The following is an 18,080-nucleotide window of genomic DNA, read 5'->3' as shown; positions in this document are numbered from 1 at the left end:
GATTTATGATAGTTTTACTATATACTTTTTTTGTTTTCTTGTCTTGCTTTACTTGAAGAAAATTATGTCTGGACGAATAACCCACCAGATCCACATCTCTGACCTCGTCCAATGAGGTCACTGGCTTCAGCAAAGATAAGGCAGCCTTCGCTTCCTGGACAGATCTTTTCCCCAGTTTCACCCCTCCTTCTATCAGTGAACGCACTGTCTCTGCCCCTCGCATCACTAGCTGAGAGAACCAATGCAAACATTATTAATAAAGGGAATATATATACAAAGTCAGGGTTCCTCTGTACCCAAAACAGATTTTCAAAATTTCACATTTTCATAGTAGCTAATTTGTCATATTAGAAGTTTGTCAACAAATAGCATGAAGCAAATGCAAGATATTTATAGGCCTTTCAAAATTAATATGAAATGTTCCCTCTGGTTTTGAAAATTACGCAGAAAGCACTACAGTCGTCACTACAGAGACGAAAGAAAGTATTAAAATGCTCACGAGAATAAACAGTAATGTTTTCACTACTACACATTTACAGGTTTTTACAAATTCTGCCAACAGATCTTTTTCAACTGTTTCAGAAATCGTCTCCTACCAAAGGACTTTGCAGCCACGAAAGATACATCTGATTTAATGCACGAATGACTAGGGTTTAATTCACGCCACATTGGCAGTTCATGTGTGTTACAGCTATACTGAGGTGATAAGCACATCTGTCATGTACACGTATGTTACAGCTATACTAAGGCCATAAGCACGCCTGTCATGTACATGTATATTACAGCTATACTGAGGCGATAAGAACATCTGTCATGTTCATACTACAGCTATACTGATGTGATAAGCACGTCTGTCATGTACATGTATACTACAGCTATACTGAGGCGATAAACACATCTGTCATGTACATGTATGTTACAGCTATACTAAGGCGATAAGCACATCTGTCATGTACATGTATACTACAGCTATACTGAGGCGATAAGAACATCTGTCATGTTCATACTACAGTTATACTGAGGCGATAAGCACATCTGTCATGTACATGTATGTTACAGCTATACTGAGGTGATAAGCACATCTGTCATGTACACGTATGTTACAGCTATACTAAGACCATAAGCACGCCTGTCATGTACATGTATATTACAGCTATACTGAGGCGATAAGCACATCTGTCATGTACATGTATACTACAGCTATACTGAGGGGATAAGCACGTCTGTCATGTTCATACTACAGCTATAATGAGGTGATAAGCACATCTGTCATGTACATGTATGTTACAGTTATACTGAGGCGATAAGCACATCTGTCATGTACATGTATACTACAGCTATACTGAGGCGATAAGCACATCTGTCATGTACATGTATGTTACAGCTATACTAAGGCCATAAGCATGTCTGTCATGTACATGTATACTACAGCTATACTGAGGCGATAAGCACATCTGTCATGTTCATACTACAGCTATACTGATGTGATAAGCACATCTATCATGTACATGTATACTACAGCTATACCGAGGCGATAAGCACATCTGTCATGTACATGTATGTTACAGCTATACTGAGGCGATAAGGACATCTGTCATGTTCATACTACAGCTATACTGATGTGATAAGCACATCTGTCATGTACATGTACACTACAGCTATACTGAGGCGATAAGCACATCTGTCATGTACATATATGTTACAGTTATACTGAGGCGATAAGCACGTCTGTCATGTACATGTATACTACAGCTATACTGAGGCGATAAGCACATCTGTCATGTACATGTATGTTACAGTTATACTGAGGCGATAAGCACATCTGTCATGTTCATACTATAGCTATACTGAGGCGATAAGCACATCTGCCGTGTACAAGTATACTACAGCTATACTGAGGCGATAAGCACATCTGTCATGTACATGTATGTTACAGCTATACTGAGGTGATAAGCACGTGTCATGTACATGTATACTACAGCTATACTGAGGTGATAAGCACATCTGTCATGTACACATATGTTACAGCTATAATGAGGCGATAAGCACATCTGTCATGTACACGTATGTTACAGCTATAATGAGACGATAAGCACGTGTCATGTACACGTATACTACAGCTATACTGAGGCGATAAGCACATCTGTCATGTTCATACTACAGTTATACTGAGGCGATAAGCACGTCTGTCATGTACATGTATACTACAGCTATACTGAGGCGATAAGCACGTCTGTCATGTACACATATGTTACAGCTATAATGAGGCGATAAGCACATCTGTCATGTACACGTATGTTACAGCTATAATGAGACGATAAGCACATGTGTCATGTACACGTATACTACAGCTATACTGAGGCGATAAGCACATCTGTCATGTTCATACTACAGTTATACTGAGGCGATAAGCACGTCTGTCATGTACATGTATACTACAGCTATACTGAGGCGATAAGCACATCTGTCATGTACATGTATGTTACAGTTATACTGAGGCGATAAGCACATCTTTCAGCTATACTAAGGCCATAAGCATGTCTGTCATGTACATATGTGTTACAGCTATACTGAGGCGATAAGCACATCTGTCATGTACATGTATACTACAGTTATACTGAGGCGATAAGCACATCTGTCATGTACATGTATGTTACAGTTATACTGAGGCGATAAGCACGTCTGTCATGTACACGTATACTACAGCTATACTGAGGCGATAAGCACGTCTGTCATGTACACGTATGTTACAGATATAATGAGGCGATAAGGACATCTGTCATGTACATGTATACTACAGCTATACTGAGGCGATAAGCACATCTGTCATGTACATGTATGTTACAGATATAATGAGGCGATAAGGACATCTGTCATGTACATGTATACTACAGCTATACTAAGGCGATAAGCACATCTGTCATGTACACGTATGTTACAGATATAATGAGGCGATAAGCACATCTGTCATGTACATGTATACTACAGCTATACTGAGGCGATAAGAACATCTGTCATGTACATGTATACTACAGCTATAATGAGGTGATAAGCACATCTGTCATGTACATGTATACTACAGCTATAATGAGGTGATAAGCACATCTGTCATGTACATGTATGTTACAGTTATACTGAGGCGATAAGCACATCTGTCATGTACATGTTTGTTACAGTTATACTGAGGCGATAAGCACATCTGTCATGTACATGTATGTTACAGTTATACTGAGGCGATAAGCACATCTGTCATGTACATGTATACTACAGCTATACTGAGGTGATAAGCACGCCTGTCATGTACATGTATACTACAGCTATACTGAGGCGATAAGCACATCTGTCATGTACATGTATGTTACAGTTATACTGAGGTGATAAGCACATCTGTCATGTACATGTATACTACAGCTATACTGAGGTGATAAGCACATCTGTCATGTAAATGTATACTACAGCTATACTGAGGCCATAAGGACGTCTGTCATGTACACGTATGTTACAGATATAATGAGGCGATAAGGACATCTGCCATGTACATGTATACTACAGCTATACTGAGGTGATAAGCATGTCTGTAATGTAATATAGAATACATTAATCTTACAACTCACCTTGGCATTCTGGTCAATGATAAAGGTGTCAAAGCCAGCAGTGATCAGTGCCACAGCAATTCCAGTTCCCATGGTGCCAGCACCGACAACAGCCACAGTTCTGACTGGATTAGCTTTGGCTGTTTTGTGATTCTCACCTGAGGGAAGCCGCCACTGAAACAAAACAGGCAGTGTCGTAAAGGAATCACGGTTTCCACCAGCAAAGCTTACTTCAGGCATTCTCATTTTCCTTAAGCAAGCTGTTTTCATCCAGGCATTCTCAGGCTATTTTATTTCCTCCTGGTGATCCAGTTTCCTAGATGCAATCCGGTTTCCTCAAGGCAATGTGGTTTTCTCTAGGCAATGTGGTTTCTTTTAGGCAATGTGGCTTTCTCCAGGCAGTCACATTTTCACCATCAATAAACCAATGTGTTTGAGGAACGATATATTCTTAAGCACATGTACAGCTTTAAAAAAGAAAAAAGCAAATAATAAATATAGCTGTTAAATAAATATAACAAATAAAGATAAACTGTGTCCAACACAAGGATGTCAGACACAAAGATGGGCATGCAGTGTCGTATCGCCTGGGGAGTTACGCGGCCCCTAAACAGTGCCTTACTGGTTGATTGTAAAATGATCATGCAAATGACATAGCCACATTTAACAGTCCTTGATCCTCACAAGTTGACCATCACACATCATGTCTTGCTGCTCAGCCACATGAAATTGTGGTCACATGACTTTGCATTTTCACACAAGAGCGTGCTACATGCACTCTGCGTGGTTCACCACATCTGCAATGGTCGGATGGTTTAGGTTAGGCCTTGCCATTATCATGGTATTCACCCATATTAACCACCTTGCACTACCCACTTTCAATATAATTTATTTCTCCTAATGTAAAGTTTCTGGGGTTTTTTTGTCCAGTATAAACCGATCTGTTACTGTGAAATTATTGGCGTGGAGTTATGTCACATCAAATCTAGTCGCTACATAAGTATTGTTCCAGCTAGCTTTGGGCTGGCTGAACGTACCTTGGCAACATTCCTTTCACTGAAGAACGCGTACCGTAGAGCTTTAGACTGCCCTGATCCCATCAGTTGGGCAATCAGCTCACGCTCCATCCTCAAGCCCTCGGCATAAGGGTATTCCACTGCATTCTTCACGGCCTTTAAGCAATACTGTCACCCAGAAACAAAGAACAGACAATAGTGAATAAAATCACCATTCTGTGAAGTTAACACACATAATTTAAATGTATCAGTTCAAAGTTTCAAGTAAGGACATTTACTATTCATGTTGCTACATATACTGTCTGTACAGGTACATCGATTTATTTATTTATTTGAATGGTGTTTTACGCCGTACTCAAGAATATTTCACTTATACAACGTCAGTCAGCATTATGGTCGGTGGAAACCGGGCACAGCCCGGGGGAAACCCACTACCATCCACAGGTTGCTACAAGACATTCCCATTTACGGCCGGAGAGGAATCCAGCATGAGCTGGACTTGAACTCACAGCGACCGCATTGGTGAGAGACTCCTGGGTCATTATACTGTGCTAGCGCACTAATCAACTGAGTTATGTAAATGGAAGAGCCATTATATGTCATTTTTATTCAAATTCTATGCACCTCAGTTTTAAATCTAATTTTAATACTAAAGCTCAAATAAGCCGTTCCGATCTAAAGTAATCCATTTGATCTTTCCTTGTTCCGAATACTTTTCTAAATAATTTTGCTTCAATAATGACAAACTCACAATGGGTGCAATAAATCCTTTGCATTTTCTGTTAACTTGGATCAGGGCCTCTGAAACAGACACAAATGAAAATTAGTTATTTGTCTTAAGAACCAAACTCAAGAACGTTAACGAGTGACGAGCTGGGTCTGATAAGCATGATAGGGCAGAGTTGTAAAATTATTTATTTATTTGTCTATTTATTTATTTGATTAGTGCTTTACGCTGTACTCAAGAAAAGTGGGAGTGGAAAGTGGGAGGAAACTGGGCAGAGCCCAGGAAACCCTCAACCATCCGCAGGTTGCTGCCAGACCTTCCCACTTACAGCCCGACAGGATAAAACTATTTAAAAGATTTCAAAATAAATTATTACTCCAATGTGTACATGGTTCTCTGTCACTGTCAAAAGCAGCTGACATGTAAAATCCAACCATTTGCACTGATATATTGTAATGGCTGGCACTGGCCCCAGCAGCATGGTTGGTAGAGCCTCCGCTTCGGGAGGTGGTAGATCCAGGGTCAATCCTGTGTCAGGTTGCGCCTAAGACATTAAAAGAGGAAGTTGCAGCTTCCTCGCTTGGCGTTCAGCATTGACTGCTTGACCCGTATCAGTATAATGGCTTGCGTGGGGCGGCTTACTTGCCTTCGGTAAGTCATCTCACTGAAGCATCACTACATAAAAAGGAGCGGTGGAAATCCCTCCAGCAAACAAGGAGGCACATTACATGCACTCTAAGGACTCCTTCGTTATCACATGACTGAAAAATCGACATTAAACCCCAAGCACTCACTCACTGTAACGGCTGGCGTAAACAACTGAACAGATTCATATGTAATCAATGGAAAAATAAATACATAATCGTGTGTGACATGAGCAGCTTTCCAGTGCTTATAATCACGATAATAACAGTAGCTAGTGGGAATTTCCCTTTAACTCAGATGGCAGAGCACTGGGCTTCGACTGCTGAGACCGGAGTTCAAATCCTGGTGCGACCCATGTAGTGAAATCCTTCCACCATTACAGGTGTAATGACACACACATAAAATTGCAATACTTCAGCCATAATATAATAGCAGTAGGATCCAAGGTACATATAATGGCAGCTGATTTCCACATGATCAGTGAGTTGTCCAGTTATATGTATACTACTTATTTATTTGATAGGTGTTTTACGCCATACTCAAGAAAATTTCACTTATACGACGGCAGCCAGCATTATAGTGGGAGGAAACCGGGAAAACCCACGACCATTCACAGGTTGCTAGCAGACCTTCCCACATACGGCCGGAGAGGGAGTCTATGTGTACACTTAATTTATTTGTCCCTCACTGATTCAGCTGCAGATTGATGTGGTGGCAGCTGATTTGCACATGATCAGTGAGTTGTCCAGCTACATGTATACACTTAATTCATTTCTCCCTCACTGACTGAGCTGCAGCTTGACGTGGTGGCAGCTGATTTGAACATGATCAGTGAGTTGTCCAGCTACATGTATACACTTAATTCATTTCTCCCTCACTGATTCAGCTGCAGCTTGACATAGTGGAGGCTGATTTGCACATGATCAGTGAGTTGTCCAGCTACATGTATACACTTAATTCATTTCTCCCTCACTGACTGAGCTGCAGCTTGACGTAGTGGCAGCTGATTTGCACATGATCAGTGAGTTGTCCAGCTACATGTATACACTTAATTCATTTCTCCCTCACTGATTGAGCTGCAGCTTGATGTAGTGGCAGCTGATTTGCACATGATCAGTGAGTTGTCCAGCTACATGTATACACTTAATTCATTTCTCCCTCACTGACTGAGCTGCAGCTTGTTGTGGTGGCAGCTGATTTGCACATGATCAGTGAGTTGTCCAGCTACATGTATACACTTAATTCATTTCTCCCTCACTGATTCAGCTGCAGCTTGATGTGGTGGCAGCTGATTTGAACATGATCAGTGAGTTGTCCAGCTACATGTATACACTTAATTCATTTCTCCCTCACTGACTGAGCTGCAGCTTGACGTAGTGGCAGCTGATTTGCACATGATCAGTGAGTTGTCCAGCTACATGTATACACTTAATTCATTTCTCCCTCACTGATTGAGCTGCAGTTTGACGTGGTGGCAGCTGATTTGCACATGATCAGTGAGTTGTCCAGCTACATGTATACACTTAATTCATTTCTCCCTCACTGACTGAGCTGCAGCTTGACGTGGTGGCAGCTGATTTGCACATGATCAGTGAGTTGTCCAGCTACATGTATACACTTAATTCATTTCTCCCTCACTGACTGAGCTGCAGCTTGACATAGTGGCAGCTGATTTGAACATGATCAGTGAGTTGTCCATCTACATGTATTTACTTAATTCATTTGTCCCTCACTGACTGAGCTGCAGCTTGACATAGTGGCAGCTGATTTGAACATGATCAGTGAGTTGTCCATGTATACACTTAATTCATTTCTCCCTCACTGACTGAGCTGCAGTTTGATGTAGTGGCAGCTGATTTGCACATGATCAGTGAGTTGTCCATCTACATGTATACACTTAATTCATTTCTCCCTCACTGACTGAGCTGCAGCTTGACGTGGTGGCAGCTGATTTGAACATGATCAGTGAGTTGTCCATCTACATGTATACACTTAATTCAGTTCTCCCTCACTCACTGAGATGCAGCTTGACGTAGTGGCGGCTGATTTGCACATGATCAGTGAGTTGTCCAGCTACATGTATACACTTAATTCATTTCTCCCTCACTGACTGAGCTGCAGATTGATGTGGTGGCAGCTGATTTGCCCATGATCAGTGAGTTGTCCAGCTACATGTATACACTTAATTCATTTCTCCCTCACTGACTGAGCTGCAGCTTGACTTAGTGGCAGCTGATTTGCACATGATCAGTGAGTTGTCCAGCTACATGTATACACTTAATTCATTTCTCCCTCACTGATTGAGCTGCAGTTTGATGTAGTGGCAGCTGATTTGAACATGATCAGTGAGTTGTCCATCTACATGTATACACTTAATTCATTTCTCCCTCACTGATTGAGCTGCAGCTTGATGTAGTGGCAGCTGATTTGCACATGATCATTGAGTTGTCCAGCTACATGTATACACTTAATTCATTTCTCCCTCACTCACTGAGATGCAGCTTGATGTAGTGGCAGCTGATTTGCACATGATCAGTGAGTTGTCCAGCTACATGTATACACTTAATTCATTTCTCCCTCACTGACTGAGCTGCAGCTTGACGTGGTGGCAGCTGATTTGAACATGATCAGTGAGTTGTCCATCTACATGTATACACTTAATTCAGTTCTCCCTCACTCACTGAGATGCAGCTTGACGTAGTGGCGGCTGATTTGAACATGATCAGTGAGTTGTCCAGCTACATGTATACACTTAATTCATTTCTCCCTCACTGATTGAGCTGCAGCTTGTTGTGGTGGCAGCTGATTTGCACATGATCATTGAGTTGTCCAGCTACATGTATACACTTAATTCATTTCTCCCTCACTGACTGAGCTGCAGCTTGTTGTGGTGGCAGCTGATTTGCACATGATCAGTGAGTTGTCCAGCTACATGTATACACTTAATTCATTTCTCCCTCACTGACTGAGCTGCAGCTTGTTGTGGTGGCAGCTGATTTGCCCATGATCAGTGAGTTGTCCAGCTACATGTATACACTTAATTCATTTGTCCCTCACTGACTGAGCTGCAGCTTGACGTGGTGGCAGCTGATTTGCACATGATCAGTGAGTTGTCCAGCTACATGTATACACTTAATTCATTTCTCCCTCACTGATTGAGCTGCAGCTTGACAATGTTTACAGCAGGAGATTTATTCAGTACCAGGAAAAGGCCCCCCTCACAGATTTATATAACATAATGAAATATCCTTTTTCAGACTATTATGTGAAGCAGTTCTTAAAATGCAGTGTTGGCTTGAACAACCAATATATCACAAACATTTTCTTTTTCTAAATATTTAGATGTTTAGGTATGAAATGAAGAATGAAAAAATTCACAGCATGCACTTACATGTATTAAACTTCACTGTTAATCCACGATAGGATAGAGTTATCCTACATATCTGTAAATTAAGGCAGTTTAGCAACGATGCCACGTAACAAAGGGATGTCACTCAAATGCGAGGTTACCAACTATAAATTAAGAAGTGGTGCTTTCACGGCGTTTTCTGTTAGTTCTTCTCATACATAAAACAGAACAAAAAGTCCTTGACCCATGACATAGAAAGGTCAGAAACTCCCTTACCTCTGACATAAAAAGGTCAAAAACTCCGACCTCTGATATAAAAGGTCAAAAACTCCCTGACCTCTGACATAAAAGGTCAAAAACTCTCTGACCTCTGACATAAAAATGTCAAAAAAACCCTAATAATTAAGAAGAAATATACACTCTTCAAATACATGCACAACATATGTAAATCTGTAAGCTACCATAAACCCTACCACATATTATATTAAATTCCAAAAATCTCACGTTCAAATAATGCGTCCTTCTTTTCTGTATCTTTCACTGGCAGCTTGCTTAGGCGCCTAGTCGACAGATCGCGGTTGTGGAAAACTGCTAAAAACTTGACAGCTTCTGCCACTATGTCACCATCCACAATCTAAAAACAAGTTCGACAAAAATCTGTCAAATACATATGTATCAGTCATCACTTCCCCAATGTAGGCTTATCAACATATGTATGCATCTCACTCAAAATCTAAAAAGCAACTAATGAAATATTTTGTATTATTCTTGATGGTCGTGAAACAATCAAACCATAAAAAATACTTGTTTGGGCTTTTTTAAACAGATTTATTTGGGTTTAGTTGCATATTTTTTCCTGGCATACATTGTAACTCAAGACCGAAATACAAAACTTCATGAAATATTTCTTCGTGGAGGCCCTTGTACAAAACTCACTTAACGTTACAAGCACTTAATTACCATGGCAACCAGCAATCTTGCAACTGCATCACCATGGCTGTTATGTGTTTGTAACGTGAGGTGGGTTTCATACAAGTGGACCCAGTGGTGTATGGTTGAAGTAGTAACATCACCACACCTCACCAGGTACATGGACCTGACATTTTACCTCCTGACATAAGCTAACTTCAGAGTTAACAATGTGATAAATACCATATATCTTTAAAAACGTAGACAACAACTGTAGTCTGGAAGAGTAAAATTCTATTGACGGATGACCTTTCTCAGGCCCTCTGCAAAGGATCTTAGAACTTTCCGATCGACACACACCTGTTGTGATTAAGCTCACATGCCAGGTGGTGGGTCAAATGATCATTAACAGGTTTTACCGGTGGAAGATCATGCCAGAATATGGCATGGTGCAACAAGAAGCGGTAGAGATTGATTGGAACACATACACATGTACCGCTTCAATCATCGCAATTGATTGGAACATATATACATGTACCGCTTCATTCATCACAACTGATTGGAACATATATACATGTACTGCTTCATTCATCGCAACTGACTGGAACATATATACATGTACCACTTCATTCATTGCATTTGATTGGAACATATATACATGTACTGCTTCATTCATCGCAATTGATTGGGACACATACACTTGTACCGCTTCATTCATCGCAATTGATTTTAACACATACACGTGTACCCCTTCAATCATCGCAATCGCTTGGAACATATATACATGAACCGCTTCAATCATCGCAATCGCTTGGAACATATATACATATACCGCTTCATTTATTGCAATTGATTGGAACAAATATACGTGTTGCTTCATTCATTGCAATTGATTGGAACATATATACATGTACCGCTTCATTCATCGCAATTGATTGGAACACATACACTTGTACCGCTTCATTCATCGCAACTGATTGGAACACATACACATGTACTGCTTCAATCATCGCTATTCACAAGGACTCTTTCATGTAAAGGTTTATCTCTTTTTCTTCTGAATAATTATTATCCTACATGACCATAAATTTCGTACATGACTAACTTGCCCAATTCTTCCTCATTCTCAGAGTTCTGTTGATTTTAGAAACTTAAGGTGTTTTGAGACTTGCTTAAACCAGAGGATGATATTCTGCTGGAAAATTGTAAGTTTCAGCACCACAAAAGAATTTTTTATTTGCCTCTAAAAATGCACTTTTGTGGGCGAAAGTTTAGAGCATTTCATACATTCAGATTGATAATAAGACTAATATATGTAAAATGACTTTTCTGGTCACAACAAATACAAATACATTTACCTTATCAAGAATTCCACATTTGACCGCATCATAAGCAGTCACTGGTTTACCAAAGGCAATCATTTCCATGGCAACTGCCAGAGAGGTGACTCTGGGCAGTCTCTGAGTGCCGGCAGCTCCAGGCAGGATCCCCAACTGAACCTCGGGAAAGCCAACTCTAAAGTTACCAACAATATCAGGCTAGAAGAAATACATATTTAATTTTTTATGCATCCAGAGAGGAGATTTTAAATTGTCAACATGATATAAATCATTATACATATGTGTGTAATTTCCTGTTTATTTCATTGATAATTGTTGATCTTGATGTATATCATCTACATGTATGTATATACCTCACATGACAGAATCAAATTTATTTAACTGCTTGTCAATGGTGATCAATTTTACAGGTGGAAGAACCTGATGTGCTACATGGTAACTTTCTCATTCTAAGTGAGTTTGTCATAAACTATAGATGTACTTACATTTTGGTAACATGGCGAAACAAAAAGACATTTACTGGTGACCCTGTAGTGACAGAATAGTGTCACCTTCAGGCCTCCTCCTATGTGTATTGTACTGTAGTATGTTACTCATCTGGCAGATTAGTGCCGACCCTGTAGTGACAGAACAGTGCCACCTCCAAATGTGTATGGCACTGTAGTATGTAACTCACCTGGTAGATTTAGTGGCGACCCTGTAGTGACACAACAGTGCCACCTCCAAATGTGAATGGTACTGTAGTATGTAACTCACCTGGCAGATTTAGTGGCGACCCTGTAGTGACAGAACAGTGCCACCTACAAAAGTGTATGGTACTGTAGTATGTAACTCACCTGGCAGATTTAGTGCCGACCCTGTAGTGACACAACAGTGCCACCTCCAAATGTGTATGGTACTGTAGTATGTAACTCATCTGGCAGATTAGTGCCGACCCTGTAGTAAGAGAACAGTGCCACCTCCAAATGTGTATGGTACTGTAGTATGTAACTCACCTGGCAGATTTAGTGCCGACCCTGTAGTGACAGAACAGTGCCACCTCCAAATGTGTATGGTACTGTAGTATGTAACTCATCTGGCAGATTTATTGGCGACCCTGTAGTGACAGAATAGTGCCACCTCCAAATGTGTATAGCACTGTAGTATGTAACTGACCTGGCAGATTTAGTGGCGACCCTGCAGTGACAGAATAGTGCCACCTACAAAAGTGTATGGTACTGTAGTATGTAACTCACCTGGCAGATTTAGTGGCGACCCTATAGTGACAGAACAGTGCCACCTCTAGTCCACCTCCAAATGCATACCCATGAATTGCTGCCACAACTGGTTTGTCAGAGGCCTCTATAACATTCCCAACATCTACAATTCCTGGTCCTAAATATAAAACACATACACCGGAATGAGGTGCAGTACAAACGAATTCTAACCTTGAACCCTCCCCTCACTGTCAAGCTTGTCATGTCACCATTATTGTATTATATGGTCATCTTACGTGAATGACGGTCACATCTTTGACTTTCACCACATAAGTATAGATGAATTGGGTACCGTATTTGCCAAAAACAGGCTAGGGTGGCATTTTGACTCCGATACAATGTGTGCCCTCCATCCCTACCTTAAAGAATCAAGTAATGAATGATTTATTTCTTTATCCAACTGGTGTTTTACGCTTTACCCAAGGAAATTTCATGGGTACAATGGCGGCCAGCATTATGGGTGGGAGGGAACCAGGCAGAGCCCATGGGAAACCTACCACCATCCGCAGGTTGCAAGCAGACCTTCCCTCGCATGGCCGGAGTGGAAGCCAGCAAAAGTGCTGACTGACTTCAATGAATGAACTACATGTACATGTACATTAATCCATCATTGTTCTTAAATGCTTCTCAGAGATGTTTTGTGTGAATATTTTATCACTCTGTGTGGATCTCAGCTTACTGTAAAGAACTTACTAACGTTTTAATTGCCCAGAAAATTCTGTAATGTCAGCCCCTCCACAGAAAGCCTGGCCAGCTCCAGTGATGATGACAGAGTTGACAGAGGAGTCTTTCCCTGCCCGCTGTATGCCGTCCAACAAACCCTGACGTACACCATGACTGTGTCCACAAGGCAGAAAAATAAATATCATATTATGAAATGCATGCACATGAAAACATAAGGTCGATTTATCTCTACTTAATGAACAGGCATAAAATAAAAAGTTGTTTGGGGGTGTGTGTGTAATAATCGTAATCCTAGACCCCTGCCTAAAAAAAAAAAGGGGGGGGGGGTAATAATCTTAATACTAGACCCCTGACTAAATGGGGGGGGGGGGGTAATAATCGAACCTAGACCCCTGACTAAAAAAAGGGGGGGGGTAATAATCGTAATCCTAGACCCCTGACTAAAAGTTTTTATACTAAAATATTCATTTTAACACATTAATATTTTTTCAACAGGTTTTATTTGAATATTGCTTTAATTGGAATACTAATCAACAAATTACATGAAATCAACATCAGTATTTATTAGTTAACTTCAAAACTAAAACTTTCCATTTAATAAAATCATACACCAGAATTTCACAAATTTAATATAACAGTTGACCACAACATTTTGGTATATTTATTTTCTATTGACTTATTTGATTGCTGTCAAATGCCCTACTCAAGAATTTTTCAATTATCAATGGGTGTCAGCCTTATAGTAGCAGAAAAATATTAAGCCGGATTGCTCAGGATAATTAACCAAACTTCATCAAGTTACAAACATGCTGTCAACAAATTATTCAATATGTCATGTATGCATATATGATAAAGTTTTTAGGTCTACATCATGTAAACAAGGGCCTCCATGGCTGAGATGGTAACACGATGCAATGATCCCGAAGCCTCTCATCAATGCAGTCACTGTGAGTTCAAATCCAGCTCATGCTGGCTTCCTCTACGGCCATGTGTGGCAACCTGCAGATGTTTGTGCTTTTCCCTGGGGTCTGCCTGATTTCCTCCCACCATAATGCTGGCTGGCGTCATACAAGTGAAATATTGTTGATTACTGCGTAAAACACCAATCAAATAAATAAATCAGATAAGTAAACAATATTTGTGGTTAAACACGTGGTCTTCAGCAAATATTCGACCAACAGTGACTACTTTTTATTATGAATATTAGCAAGGCCCCACAAACAGTTAGAACAGGAGAATCTACAAAATCCCAGCCCAATGCCAGGATTGAACCCATACCCCATGTGCCATATAGTGATTGAAAGCTAGGTAAGCCCCTGTTCAAGAACAATGTTAACCATTAGTAGACACAACCTGCTGCCCCATGATAAAATGGCAACCTTCAACTGGACAAAAGACAATGTGCCAAACTGATTTGAATCATTTCATTTATTTATTTGATTTGTGTTTTACACTGTACTCAAGAATATTTCACTTATATGACAGCAGCCAGCATTATGGTGGGAGGAAATCAGGCAGACCCCAGGGAAAAGCACAAACATCTGCAGGTTGCCACACATGGCCGTAGAGGAAGCCAGCATGAGCTAGATTTGAACTCACAGTGACTGCATGAATGAGAGGCTTCGGGATCATTGCATCGTGTTACCATCTCAGCCATGGAGGCCCACGACCATCTACAGGTAGCTGGCAGGCCTTCCCAGGTACAGCCACTCATATCATTTGAAGCATTACATGTACACATGAATATTATGGTTAAATGTCCCAATTTACTAAACCACCATATTAATTAGACAGGTATAAATGTCTTATTTACTGCAAGACTCAAAGCCCAGTAATTTTACCATTATATCTAATTAAATCTAAAGTAACTAGCACCAGTTCATAAACAATTTCATGAGAGGCAAAAAGTTCTAAAATTTGGAGGACTGAGGCAGCAAAAGTAGTATTGCAGCCCCTCAGGCCCTGAAGCACTCGCCATTTATACGGCACAATTTAGGCGATTTATAGTGAAAAAAAATTGTGATAAGTGTGGGATGAAGTGCACCTTGTCCTTTATTTATCTGGCCTTTCAGCAACAACCTTCCCCCCACCTCCACCCCCCGCCCTCCTAGTTCAGCCGCCAAGGAATTGCTATGTAGTTACGTATCACAATTACAATTAAAGGTATGCATACTGAAGACAAATGTTCACAATATTTTCAGTGACTTGATGATTTGGATAGCTGGCACATGCGTATGTTGTGTAAATGCATATCTATATGCCTATATATGCCAGGTAAAATAAATGTAGTACAGCCACATTCTTTTAATGCGCCTGCCTGTAACATTCATAACCCCTAGATAAATGTTTGTAGGCCAACAGGTCAATGCGAGTGTGACATTTTTGCATATAGACACATCAAGGTTACAGCATGAATTACAGCACATGTAAGCTATAACTCAGTTGTGGAATTGGGTAACTATCACCTGAGCAAGGTAGCTTCAAGAGTTACAGAAATAAACAGTCACAAATGTTCCATGTTATGATAATGTTTTATTTAACACTGTTTATGGAAGTAGAATGAAAGGAGGAACAACCCAAGCTCTTCAAAAAGCTCACAGTAGGCTGCTGACACAGCAGGACTTGAGCTTTGGTTTAACAAGGGATTAACCTGTTTACCTTGAGATAAGTCACTGTGCTAAAATGCCCCCTAGAGACTAGTACCTTATGGTACTCAGCACCATGTATTGTTGCTGACTCAAGGTACTAACACACTCAAGGCATCAGGCAATCCTCTTTAGCCTGTTTAGTAAGTCTGGTGTACACATATGCACTGATGTCAACCAGCAGTGCTTTTCGAGGAATATAGGAGAATTTAGTGTCTAGGATAAACATATGACTAGAGGATGAGCAACGCCTGTATTAGTATAGATGTGAGTCACCGAACCATGACTACCTCGCTACTATCATGTAAAAGAGTCGGACTGATTCTGCACGCGGCGTGTAATGTGCGCCCATGCACGAGTCAGACAAACGTGTTTGCTTAAGGCAACAAATATAACCCATAGCTGTCAGGATCAGTGTCATCACAATGTGCGAATTATTCACAGTTAAAGTGAGCGGGCAATGAACCCCAAAAAGTCCACGAAAACGCCAGATGACTCTATATACTGAGAACAGCTGGACAGAATCTCCAGAGTCCACCAGCATTCTTTCAGCTCTGAGGTTCAAACAAATGCTGAATGGAAAACATAAATTTATTGAACTATGCTGGCCAGCAAGTAGCGAGAAAATGTTTCAGATAGCAGAATATATTGCGTCCCATACAGACTATATCTATACAGTAACTGCATGATGGCCCTTGGGATTCTGTTTAAAGCAAAACGCACTAAACTGGGCTCGAGTACATGCTTTGAACTGCAGTACAATACACTGAATATTAAAGGCTGCAAGGGTTCACTCAAAGTGCAAAAGCACAAGCACGACAAGGGTATAGGGCCGCTGGTCTGACTGAACGAGATCTTCTTTCCAATTCCATTCAATTCCATTCAATCATGACGAAACATAACAGACGACTACGAGACGGCTATAACACGACTGGGTATATAGCACAGATGAAACTGTACCTCAGTGGATTGACTGGTGGCTTGTTCATTGTCAGCACGGCTACATTTCCTATGGTTGAGTACATGACAGCAGACGACGCCATTGTAGAACCACTAAGAAAGTAATGACAGATGACGAAATGTCAACACCACAACTGCAAGTTTTAGGATTATCGCAATATTGCAGCCGATAGCTTTCTTGCTAAATGAGTTTGTCACATTTTTCACTACGTGTAATCTGCATCTACAAAACAACGAGGTCACCACATGCCTCGGATTGGACAGACTTTGATCAGACGCCCGACAACATGTGTCCTCATTTCTGACAGCGGGAAATGTCACGCGAGCCGCCAGTTCGTGTGTTAAAGTAGGCCTACTGAATAAATTTTTTTTAGGATAAACCAAGTCTTACGTCTAGCATTTAGTGAATTTAAGGAAATCGTATCTAGGTTATTTAGAATTTCCGCACGATAAAATTGGAAAAGAAGCCAAGGTGTGTATACGAAACAATAACCTAACATGTAAATGCTAGCTCTCCATAACTCCGAAGCAAACAAATGGCGACGATTGTGCAATTTGCGGATGATGTTTCGTCGTTTTCCTCCCAGTATGGGAGTGAGATGGGCATGTCTTATACAGTCAGCAATCTGGTCAGGCAGACAAACATTTACCCAAGCTACGGAGACTTCACACAAGCTTGTGTCTTTGTGAGTGGGCTTGTTATTTTTCAAGAAAGCTCGTCTTCAACCAGGTGTCATAAGGGTGCTAGTTTTCGTCACATGTAAACAACAACCACTGGTCTGTTGTGCCCTTCCGGTTTGTAAGAACGGTGCAAGCAGTTTCATCTTTTAACCTGGACTGATAAATTCGGCGCTCAGCTCGAATCTAAGCCAGCACGGACAATTTCGCTAAAAATAACAGCTCGATCTATAGGCCTACCTTACTTTTAGTCCAAGTAGGCCTACACTGACTGTTGG

At 40.7% G+C, this 18,080-nt stretch overlaps 2 protein-coding genes across 2 annotated transcripts in view; one reads left to right on the top strand and one right to left on the bottom strand.

Moving 5' to 3' along the window:
• Positions 1-17,414, bottom strand: part of LOC135478050 (peroxisomal bifunctional enzyme-like) — a 32,389-nt gene extending 14,975 nt beyond the window's left edge. The window contains exons 1-9 of the mRNA XM_064758313.1: positions 17,125-17,414; positions 13,533-13,672; positions 12,815-12,953; positions 11,598-11,754; positions 9,835-9,964; positions 5,361-5,410; positions 4,631-4,777; positions 3,615-3,767; positions 86-229 (exon numbers count right to left, since the gene is read on the bottom strand). Coding sequence (XP_064614383.1) covers positions 86-229; positions 3,615-3,767; positions 4,631-4,777; positions 5,361-5,410; positions 9,835-9,964; positions 11,598-11,754; positions 12,815-12,953; positions 13,533-13,672; positions 17,125-17,207 — 1,143 coding nt within the window. The 5' untranslated portion in view covers positions 17,208-17,414. The remainder of the gene's footprint in view (positions 1-85; positions 230-3,614; positions 3,768-4,630; positions 4,778-5,360; positions 5,411-9,834; positions 9,965-11,597; positions 11,755-12,814; positions 12,954-13,532; positions 13,673-17,124) is intronic.
• A 246-nt stretch (positions 17,415-17,660) lies between these two features.
• LOC135478205 (F-box/LRR-repeat protein 4-like) overlaps positions 17,661-18,080 on the top strand; it is a 35,198-nt gene continuing 34,778 nt past the window's right edge. Inside the window, exon 1 of the mRNA XM_064758477.1 lies at positions 17,661-17,810. Within this exon, the coding sequence (XP_064614547.1) occupies positions 17,661-17,810 (150 nt within the window). The remainder of the gene's footprint in view (positions 17,811-18,080) is intronic.

Source organism: Liolophura sinensis, chromosome 11, assembly GCF_032854445.1.
Source record: "Liolophura sinensis isolate JHLJ2023 chromosome 11, CUHK_Ljap_v2, whole genome shotgun sequence".
NCBI classification, from domain to species: Eukaryota; Metazoa; Mollusca; class Polyplacophora; order Chitonida; family Chitonidae; genus Liolophura; species Liolophura sinensis.
This window is presented reverse-complemented; position numbering and strand designations above follow the sequence as displayed.